This window comes from Chinchilla lanigera, unplaced genomic scaffold (genome assembly GCF_000276665.1).
Source record: "Chinchilla lanigera isolate Chin_1 unplaced genomic scaffold, ChiLan1.0 scaffold00160, whole genome shotgun sequence".
Lineage (NCBI taxonomy): Eukaryota > Metazoa > Chordata > Mammalia > Rodentia > Chinchillidae > Chinchilla > Chinchilla lanigera.
The window spans coordinates 1570093-1581164 of record NW_004955561.1 but is presented as its reverse complement, the minus strand read 5'-3'; the positions used below and the strand labels follow the sequence as shown (position 1 = coordinate 1581164).

At 47.1% G+C, this 11072-nt stretch overlaps 1 protein-coding gene across 1 annotated transcript; it reads right to left on the bottom strand.

The window, feature by feature from the left end:
- Positions 1-2869: 2869 nt before the first annotated feature.
- Positions 2870-7640, bottom strand: Vhl (von Hippel-Lindau tumor suppressor, E3 ubiquitin protein ligase). Its single transcript, XM_005413065.2, has 3 exons — positions 7303-7640; positions 4770-4892; positions 2870-3142 (listed from the first exon to the last, which is right to left on the bottom strand). Exons 1-3 carry the CDS (start codon positions 7481-7483, stop codon positions 2940-2942), a joined length of 507 nt encoding a protein of 168 aa, XP_005413122.1. The 5' UTR covers positions 7484-7640; the 3' UTR covers positions 2870-2939.
- Between the last annotated feature and the right edge of the window lie 3432 nt (positions 7641-11072).

The window sequence follows — 11072 nt, the reverse complement described above, 5'->3', positions numbered from 1 at the left end:
TGCAGACAGAAAGGGGAAGACCTAGAGGATCACGCAGCCAGTGACTAACAGAAAGTGAGACTGAAGTATTAAGGATGGAAGGTAGAAATTTTGTTTTTGCAGTGCTGGGGATTGAACTTGAGCCTTGTGCATGACAGGCAAGTGCGCTATCACTGAGCTAACCCCATACCCTCTAGGGTAGAAGTACTTGAACTGACAAGTTGCATACTTCCTTCTTCGTGGCTGTGGCAGTACTGGGGATAGTGCCCAGCCTGAGGCAGTACTCTCGCCCTGAGCTACCCAACCTCCTTCACATCTCATCAATGCACTGGATCCAGGCCAGTCTCCTTCGATTGTCAGCAGAGTCACTGGGGAAATACTGACCTCTGGCCTTTTCTGGTTCTGTTGGAGTCGGGGAGGACACTTTTCAGTGAAAAGCAAATGCTTTTCTTCTTAACAATTTTCTGCAGTGCATAAATTTTTCACAGTGGTATTTCATTTTTATAAAAAAATAAAGCTAGGCAAAATGATGTTAAATTAAGAATAAATCTCTGGTTGGGAAGGGAGAATTAGAAGGAGGCTGGTGGAAGAATGGGGCCTCCAACCCAGGCCCCACACACAGAAGTGACAGCCCTCATCTGTCCCTCTTCCACCCCAGCCATTGAGCAAGCCCTGTCCAAACTCCCCTGGAGAGAAGAGCCGGGTTAAAACAGCACAACACACTGGCTTATTTTCTTTACTGAGCACCATTTAATGTACAGGTTTTTTAAAATTCAAAATAGGAAATATCACAGTCTCTTAAGAACAATACATTCACAAGATTCCAAATTAAAAATATACATTTTTCATGCTGTAAGTCAATCTTTCTTGCTGGACAACACAGAAAACAGTGTTTCAAATTTTGTATTTAGGAGCTGGGGATTTAGCTCAGTGGCACAGCGCCTGCCTGGCAAGCACAAGGTCATGAGTTCAGTTCCCGGTACCGGAAAAAAATCCACCCCCCGGCCCCAAAAAAATAGCGACACATCAAATTTTGTATTTCACAAGAGAAAGATGAACTCTCAGCTTGACATAGTAACAAGTTTAAAACATAAAATCCATGTTGAACTGCTGTGGCGATTTCCTTGGCCCCACAGGTCCCAGTGGTGTCCACAACGCACAGGGACCTCTGCCTCTCCACCAGGCTTGATAGAAAGTCAAAATCCTACAGCAAGCTGCACAGCATCCCTGTAAGAAGTGCCTTTGCTGCCAACCCAAGAGGATGGATGAGATTAGGTGAGTTGAAGGCAGCAGAGATACCACCGAGATATCCCACAGGACTGTACCCCATGAAACTAGCAACACCGAGATACACCTCACCGGCATCATGAGGGTTACAGTAATGCTTATGGAAAGCTTACAATAACATGGGAAAATATTTAAGTTATAAACTTAAATGAAAATGGAAAATATAAAACCGTACAGTACATGATCTTAACTGTGTCAAAACCAACTGACCAAACGTGTCCTATAAAAGGCTGAAAGAAAAAACTGAAAAGTTAACAGTGACTGTATTTAAGTAGTGCATCTACAGTGATCTTCTTTTACTTTTTTTTTGTTTTTTGAGACAGGGTCACTATCACTGTGTAGTCCAGGCTGGCGTCAAAGTCCCACCAATCCCCCTGTCTCAGCCTCCAAAATGCTGGGATTACAGGCATGCACCACCACACCTGGCTGCTTCTCTTTTTAAATTTTTCTCTGCTAGGGGAATTTTTTAAAAAGCACTATTAGTTACAAAAAGTAAGTATGATAGAAGTATTAAATTTGAGTTAATTGCTTACTGTCCAGCCTATAAGAAAGAATGTGTACATTTACAAAACTGCAACACTCCAGGTTACTCCAGGACTCACTGTTAGGAGGAACTGGCCTGGGGTGGAGGGCTTTGGTCTCTCTCCAACCATGTAAGGTGTGACCAGGTCGTGCAGCTAAAGATGCTAAACCAAATGGAAATGCTACGGATTGAACAGACATACCCACATCTGACAGCCTGTTTACGCACAGTTCTTTCACACTACAATTAAACAAAGGACAGTTCTTTTCTGCTCTTTTTGTGTACATGGCAAGTTACCAAAAAAAGTTATTATCACAGTAAATGTGGAAACCTAACCTTGATTTAGAAATAGAAGCAAAACAGCATTACAAAAGGAGTGCACCAAAAAAGGTAAGGAGACTTAGAAAATTAGAAAAAGTGGTTTGTTTTTCTTTGATTTTTTGAAACAGGGTCTCACTATGAACTTGCTATGCAGCCTTGAACTTGCTATGCAGCCCAGACTGGCCTTGAACTTGCAGTAATCCTCCTGCCTCAGCCTCTCGGTGCTGGGATTACAGGTATGCGCTAGCCGCCACAGGCTGAAGCCTCCCTGAACAGAAGACACCAACCCTCTGAACCCTTTCCACCGGAGCACCCCTGGTTTGCTCACCGACACACTGACTGAAGGCTCAGGATGAGCTAGGTTAGTGAGAGTGAACCCTTCAGAACTGTCAATGATAACAAACAGCCCGCTGTGGCACATGTGCCGTAGGTTCACCAGCACTGAGTTAGGCACTGGGGCCTTACAAGGAGAAAGACCACTCCCTGCCTCAAGGACAGCCCAATCCCAATCCTACACTGGGAGCTGGGCACATCATCAGTTCAAAGCAGAAGCCACCACTTTCTCCCAGGGTGAGTCTTATTGAAACACTCTTACACTGACTGTCCCACTTAACTACTTTCCCCTGACGAGTACTTCTACAAAAGGCAGGGATGAAGTGACGCTTTCTGATGTTCGTCTCTCAACACAGCAACACCTAGCAAAGTCAATCACCTTTCCTTTAAGCAAAGTAGTATATTTCACTCAAGAACGAGACACTCTGAGAGTAACGGCCAGTCCTCTATTTAGAGCAAGACTCATCCGTAGCAGAGAAGCTGAGGAACAGGAATGCTAATTTCCATCCAGCTGCTGGGGCTCCTCTTCCGGTGGCTGACTGGCAATGTGCTCCTGTGTCAGGCGTACCAGGTCTTTCTGCACATTTGGACGGTCCTCCAGATCCTCGTAGAGTGACCTGACGATGTCCAGTCTCCGGTAGTTCTCAGGCTTCACAAGGCTCCGGACGACCTGGAGACATCGTTCTTTCAGGGTGTACACTGCAAGGCAGGAGACCAGATCCTCAGGGACAGCCAGGCCTCGGGACAAGGGGAGCAAGAGGTTGCCAAGCACAGCAGTGCTGTTTAATACAGTGGACCTTGATGTAGGTTAAATAAATAGGGGAAAATAACAAAAGCTGAGCATGTGTTGTGCTAGCACTGCACGAAGGGTGCTCCCAGGATTTGTGCCTGTAGTAACCTCCCCTTGAAAGAGGGCTAGGCCGGCAATCGGCTTTCCCAGCCTGCATGTGAATGAAGAAACCCCGGCAGCGCTGGGCCTAAGCCTTAAGAAGGGCCAGCAGCAATGCGGTACACTCTGAGCTGTGCTGCTGACTAGGTCACAGGCCCTGAGACCACTGGGAAGAGAGCCCCGGCTGTAGAAGGTGGCCACAGCCACCTGGCTAAGTGCAGCTCAGGCCACATAATCTCAACAAGTAATGACAATTAGTTTTGGGTGGGTGTCACATGACAACAGATCAACAAAGACAGTGTGAAACTGGATTTTTTAGTAACTCAGTTCCTATTTTAAACTCACTGAGGAACTTACACTTCTTTTCTTGTAGTGCTGGGATCAAACCCAGGGCCTTATACATTCTAGGCAAGTGCTGTCACTGAGCCACAACCCGAGACCAACTGATTGATTGATTAATTGATCTGTCTATTTGGTACTGGGGACTGGGCCCTCAGGGGTACTCTACCACTGAGCTACATTCCCAACCTCCCCAGGACCCCCCTGCTTTTTGCACCGGGTCTCACTATGTAGTCCAGGATGGCCTTAAACTCACTATGTAGCCCAGACTGCCTTCAAACTTTCCATCAACTCCCTGTGTCAGCCTCCCAAGTGCTCTACCATACATGTGTGGTAGAACAGGCATGTTCTACCATACATGTCTTTCCTAGCCACCTTTTAAATTTTTTTCTAAGTGGTCCATGATGGCCTCAAAACTTGTGAGCCTCCTGCCTCAGCCATGGAGTAATTGCATTATAGGTATGCAACACCACGCAGGTATGAGGTCAGCCTGAGCAAGTGAGACCCAGCCTCAAGAAAGAAAAAAATATAGTTGGGTGTGGTGGTGCATACCTGTAATCCCAGCACTGCCAAGAGTTCAAGGCCAGCCTGGGCTACATAAGTGAGTTCAAAGCCAACCTGCACTGCATAGCAAGAATCTACCTCAAAAAAAAAAAAAAAAAAAAAAGGAAAAAGAAAAAAACTAGGCTGGGAAGGTATCTCTGGGGTAGAGCACCCCTAGGTTCAATCTACAGAAATGCAAAACAAAACTAAAAAGTATCCTATAAAGCAAAATTTACCAAACTTAACAATGCTCAATACTCTTTGTATGCCCATTTTTTTAAACACAAGATCTATCTATAAATGTGTAACACTGCAGCTGTCTTTGCAGTACTAGGGACTGAACCCAGGGCCCTCACTCTGAGCTACGTTCCTGCTCCTTTTCAAATTTTTCATTTTGAGACAGAGTCTTGATAAATCTAACTTCAACCTAGTAAACTCATTTGATTTTTAAACAAACAATGAACTATGATGCTAATTTTTCATTCTTTCAAACGACCTATCTACTACTCATTACAACAAACAACTTTTATAAAAAGTATGATCGACCTTCAGTACCTGGCAGTGTGATGTTGGCAAAAATAGGCTGTCCGTCAACATTCAAAGATGGCACAAATAATTCGGTCTGGTTAACCAGAAGCCCGTCGTGTGTTCCTGCATCTCTGAAGAGCCAAAGGTGACCTGTTGCACAAGCAGAGGCAGTTAGGGAGCCACAGTGACCTGATCAAGGCATCTGCCTTCTCCAAGAGCCCTGACTGACAGGACCTTCCCACCTCTCATTCTGCTTAAATGTCACACAGCCCCTCCAGTAACATCACAACATAACCCTTACACGAGATCCACTTATAGAGGAGAAAGCAGGTCTGATAGGTCCAGTGATTTGTCAAGGCAACGGAAACAGCAGAAGAGCAGGCACAAATACACAACTATTGTGAAAAGCAAAGCCTATGCAAAGCAGACGACTGCAAACCACACTGAACACTGCAGTGATAAGGCCAGTGGCTTCCAAACCTGTGCTTCTCAAAAGAAGGTGCAAAACCAGGCACAATAAACAAAGGTGTGAAAAACGGAAGCCTGGGGGAACTGGATGGGCAAGAGGGATCTCCGTGGAGAGATGGAGATGTTCCCATTTAGGTGTACAACTACCAAACCTCATCAAGGCTAAAGACCAGCAGATTTTATCATGTAAGTTATACCTAAATTTTAAAAAGACATCATATGTATAAGATGAAAGGGATGGGGAAGAAGACAAACCCCAACAATGAGGGTTCTGTCTAACATGTTCATGACAGGGCTGTAGTTTGTACGTATTGCTGCTACCAGCTCTGAACCACTGAAAATATGTACATGACTGTCCCATGCTGCCTGATAGGACAGTCACACATGTACCACCGGTAGTGCAGGCCAGCGGGAATGCGCTACGGAAGAAGGGTGTTCTCTCAGCATAAATAGAGCACTCCTTCCGGGGGTATAAACTTTGTTGAAGATTTGGTGGACATTTTCAAAAATCTAAACTGGCAAGTAATTTTTTCACTGTGGCAAACTATACATAACATAATATTTACCATTCTAACTTTTGCTTTTTTGTAGTTCTGGAAGTTGCATGCTAGGCAAGCAGTCTACCACTGAGCTACACCCATAGCCCTTCTAAGTGTTTTATTTATTTCTGTGGTGACAAACACAGAACCCAGGGCCTCACACGTGCTAGGCAGGCAGGTACTCTATCACTGAGCTACACTTCAACCCCTGTTTTTTAATTTTTTGAGACAGAATCTTGCGAGTATCTCAGGTTGGCTTCAAACGCACATTCCCCCTACCTCAGGCACCTCAGTAGCTGGTGTTAGAGGCAGGCACCATCAGCCCGGCCCAATTTAACTTTTTTCTTTGTTTTTCTATTTTTTGAGATAGGGTCTTGTTATGCAGTTCAGGCTGGCCTTAAACTCACTTTGTAGCCCACCCTGGTCTCAAACTCTCAACGATCCTCCTGCCTCAGCCTCCTGAGTGCTAGGATTAGGCATCTGCCACCACGCCGGGCCCCATTTTAACTATTTTTAAGTATACAATTCAGTGACATGGTAGGTAATTTTTTTAAGTAAAACTGATATTAAGGTGGGGCACAGTGGTACACATCTGTAATCCCAGCAATCAGGAAGCTGAGGCAGGAGTATCACTACAAGTTCGGGCCAGCCTGGGCTACAAAGTGAGTTCAAGGCCAGTTTAAACTGCATAGTGATACACTGTCTCAAAAAAAAGCATAGTGAAACCCTGTCTCAAAAGAAGACAAAAACAAAGCAAGAAAAAGGTTATGAAAATTGAAGGCTAGGACAGGAGAAGAGCCCCTTAGTTAAAAGCCTAGCTAGCCCTAACCCGTTTTTTGTTGTTCCGTTGATTTTTTTGAGACAGGTCTCAGTATGTCGTTCAGGCTGGCCTTGAGCTCAGGGGGAGCCCAGGGAGCCCCACCGTCGGTACCCTCATCTGGCTTAATAGTCTCCTAAACACTTCTCACTAATCGTCTTCCCGCCAAACCACCCTACAGTTGGGTGAGCTACTCAGTGGGTAAATCTGACAACGGCAACCGGCCCTATCTGCGTAGGGGTAGAACCACCTTTTGAGCTTCCTCTCCCACCATTCCACGCCCACCAGCCCCTCTGCCGAGGCTCCAGGTCTTAGCATTCATCCGACTAAGCCGACTCCTGCTCATCCTGCTCCCCTCCTTCCCTGGGACCCCCTTCCTGAGTGGACCACACTCTTCTCCCTCGCGCGGCAGCACCTACCACCCGCCGCACCCGATCCCAGCGGTGACACGAGCTCGCGCCTGTGTCTCTCTATGCAGTCGTCCACGGGGCGGGGGGTGGGGGGGGGAGGCGGCCGCAGGACTAAAGGGAAGGCTTCAAGGATGCAGCCCATGTGTGAGGGACACAAGATCTTGGAAGGGGAAAAACCACCTTCCGATGCAATCCCCTCAGCGTGACCCAACGCTGCGCCGCCGCCAAGCAGCACCGACCTGGGCGTGTCCCCCGCGAGGGGAGGAGCAGCGAGCTCGGAGGCCAAGGCGCCGGCACCCGCTCGCGGCGGCGGTGGCGGCGCGTACCTCGGTAGCTGTGGATGCGGCGGCCGGTGCCCGGCGCCAGCGTCGGGTAGGGCTGCGGCTCGCCGTCGAAGTTGAGCCACACGGGCAGCACGACGCGCGGGCTGCGGTTGCAAAAGATGACCTGGGACGGCTCGCGCGAGTTCACCGAGCGCAGGACTGGCCGTTGCCGGCCGGCCTCCATCTCCCGCCGGCCGTCTGGCTCCCAGGGAGGCCTGCCTCCAGGAGCCCGCCCGGGGGTGGGGGGCGCTCTCAGGATCCCCACCTTTCCACGCCTCACCTTCGGAATCCAGGCGCCGCCAGCGGCAGCGTCTGGAGTAATGGATCGCGGAGAGCGCGCCTGCGTGCGTGCGTGCGTGCGTCCGACGGGCGGACCCACGTACTCCTGCAGAGGGAGCACGCACGCGCAGACATGGCGGCTGGAGGAGAGTGCGCACGCGCAAACAGGCCCTCGGGCCGGGCGGGGCTTCTCGTCACCCGTTCCCTAAGTCCTATCTCGTGTGAGTACTTCATTCTTAAGGTCTCAGCGGCTTTTTGCCCCACTTGTTGTGCTGTTAAAAGTTTTTCTTACTTGTCTCTGCTCTGGTTGACATTATTAAAAATATATAGCAGAGGACGAAAAAGTGAAATTTACCCTACTGTCTTCGTACCCGCTGCAAACGGTTCTTATAACTGGCTTTTGTGCTTTCTTTGAAAAGCATTATTTAACGTATTAACCATTGTTACCTCCTATTATCTAGTTTTGAAAATTTGGAGTTTTTCTCTTTAAAATAAAAAAAGGAAAAGTATTACTGTTTATGAAATTAATTAAACACATTTTTAAAAGAATTTTTTTTTTTTTTTTTTTTTTTGCTGTGCTGGGGGTGGTACAAGCCCATTTGCTCCCTTCTCTCTGCCCATCCTGCCCCCGTGTTTGGCTGGGAAAGGGAGTGGCCACTGGGCTTTGAACCCAGGGCCTCCTGTACCACGGACGCAAGTGCTCTAGTGCTGAGCAACTGCTCTTGGTAAATTGCCCAGACTGTCCTCTAGTATTGTGATGTCCTGTCTAACTGTTAAGATGTCAGATGTGCTGAGATCATGGTCTTAACATGGAGGAAGGAAGTCGAAAAAAGGAGGAGGCAAAAAAAGAAGTGGGGGTGGGGGATATAGCTTAGTGGCACAAGCGCCTGCTTCGCAAGCTCAAGGTCCTGAGTTCGATTCCCGGTACCAAAAAAAAAAGAAAGGAAAAAGAAAAAAGGAGGAGGAAGTTAGGAGAGTTTTACTGAATATAAGGAGAATAGCTCCTGAATTTCCAGGAGGGGTGTTTTGGGGGAGTGAGTAGCCACTGAAGCTCTTTGTCAGTAATAATTTATATAGCAAAGTCACAATGTGGGAGTCACAAAGGGAGGGGATTGTTTCCAGATGTTCTGGTCACCCACCTATGCATCTGATATCTAGCTGGGCCCACTGGGTCAGGTGGTGATAATTACAGTCAAATCTCAAGCACTGGTTTCTCTCTAGGGAGACTCATAGGCCTGGCTTTTTGTATTTACTCCTGAGAGAGTTCTGACCTTCCTGGGTGCTCCAAAATCATACTACTGGTCTCATTTATTTAAACCATTCACTGTCCACTCATTTAGGAGATTGGGGCTAGGCCAAGACCCCAATAAATATGTTAACCTCTGACTGCCTTACAGAGTTGGAAGCCACCATACATAGTGTGAAGGAAGCTTTGCTGGTATGGGGGTGGGCCATGGACAAAGACAATGTCCAGGGAACTGGCTTGCCTGTCACATTCTTTGGTGTTATCTGGTCAGGTAGGATGAAAGTAATATCCAATGCTGGTATTGATAAGATCCAAGCATACCCCAGACCCACGACAGTCTGCCAGTTACAGGCATATTTGGACTTCTAGGTTTTTGGCAGATGTAACACATCTAGCTACCCTGCTGTGCCCTTTATACCAGCTGACCAAGATGGACACAACATGGGGTGGATAGACACAGCAGAAGCTGCTTTCCAGGATTTGAAAAGGGCAGTTACATAGATATAAGCCCTTTGAGTCCTTAACCTTAACCTGCCATTTCTCCTAACAGTATGAATAATATTGGGTTTGGCAAAAACAGAGGAAGCAGAAGCACTTTGTTGGCTTTTGGTCACAGTTGTGGAAGGGAGCTGAGAGCCAGCATTCCCTGATTGAGAAACAGCACTGTATGATGCTCTGCATGCCAGTGAGGGATGACAGGATAACAGACAGTGGAAGTACAGACAAAATACCGGATAGAAGGTTGGGTATGGACATAAACAACCCATCCCAGGAATGGGGTGGAACAGGCTCCCACTCTCACATGTTGGGGGACATACTTCAACAGTGAGCCTCTTTTTTGACCAGCCCATTGGCAGCCAAACAGAATAGTTTGGGACCCATGCATGATACACATGGCCTAGGAACGCGTGTAGGAGGCCAAACTACAAGACATGACAGGCAGGTTAAGTCAATGGGCAGAGTTGCGGACAGTGTGATTGCTTGTCATATATGAAGGAGACCCCCTATATGTGTGCACAGACAGTTGAGGTGTCTTGAGGGGGCTGACACTCTGGCTGCTGGCTTGAGCAGCTCAAAAGTGACAGATAGGGCACTGCCCTTGTGGGGTGCCAAACTGAGGAGATGTGTTGGGAGCAAAGCCAAAAAGCTGACCATGTTCAGGACATAAGCTCCTCCTCTCACCAGGAAATGACTTAACAGGTACCTTGACCAGGCATTGCAATGGCTGACTGCTAGGAATAGGTTTTTGTTTTTTTTTTAAGGAATAGCTTCTGATCAGAAATACTGACTGCTGCATATGGGATGCTGTGTCTGACCAGGGGCAAGGACCATAAACCTAGCTCTCCAGGTTGAAGCCCTTGCTCAACATATGGCCCAATCCTTGAATGTTACACTTCAGGCTTTGATGTTACTTGTAGATAAAACTTCTCAAATGAAAAAGGTAGTTTTACAAAACCACATGGCTCTTGATTTGCTGACTGCAGCATGGGGAGGCACTTGTGCCCTGTTACATATAGAATGTTACATTTATATACCCCTCAACTTTGAGGGCGTGGGATGTGGGGAATCACTCATACTGCTTCAAAACTCAGGGGCATCTAAGGACACCTGAGGATGTGACCCCACTGTCTAGCAAAAGGGCACAGTGAGATATAGTTATGTAACTATGACTTAGCAGTGCACAACTACACATGTGCCAGTGAGGCCAGCATGTAAGAATGTAAATAAGAGATGACAACCTGTATAAGAATTATACAATAGGGGCTGGAATGTAGCTCAGTAATGGAAGTTTGCCTAGCATGTGCAAGGCCCTGAGTTCAAATCCCCAGTACAAAAAAAGAGAAAGAATTATACAATAAAGACACAGGCAGTTTTTGTGCTCTTGCTCTTCTCAGCTGTCTGCTGCTGCTGTGTTGCTGATATCTGCTTCTGTGTACTTCTTTGGGGACCTCATTATGAAAAACTCCTTCAGCCTTTTCAGCCTTGACATATGGTGGTAGGGCTTTTTTGTTTGTCTTATTATTTGGTTTTTTAAAAAAATTATTGAGGGGCTGGGGATTTAGCTCAGCAGCACAGCGTCTGCCTGGCAAGCACAAGGTTGTGAGTTTGGTTCCCAGTACCAGAACCCTCCCCCCACCAAAAAAAAATTATTGGACGTTTGGATTATTTACTGGAAATGGAACCCACAACCTTCACAATGAACTACATCCCTAGCCCCTTTCTTACCTTTTATTCTCCCCCACCTTTT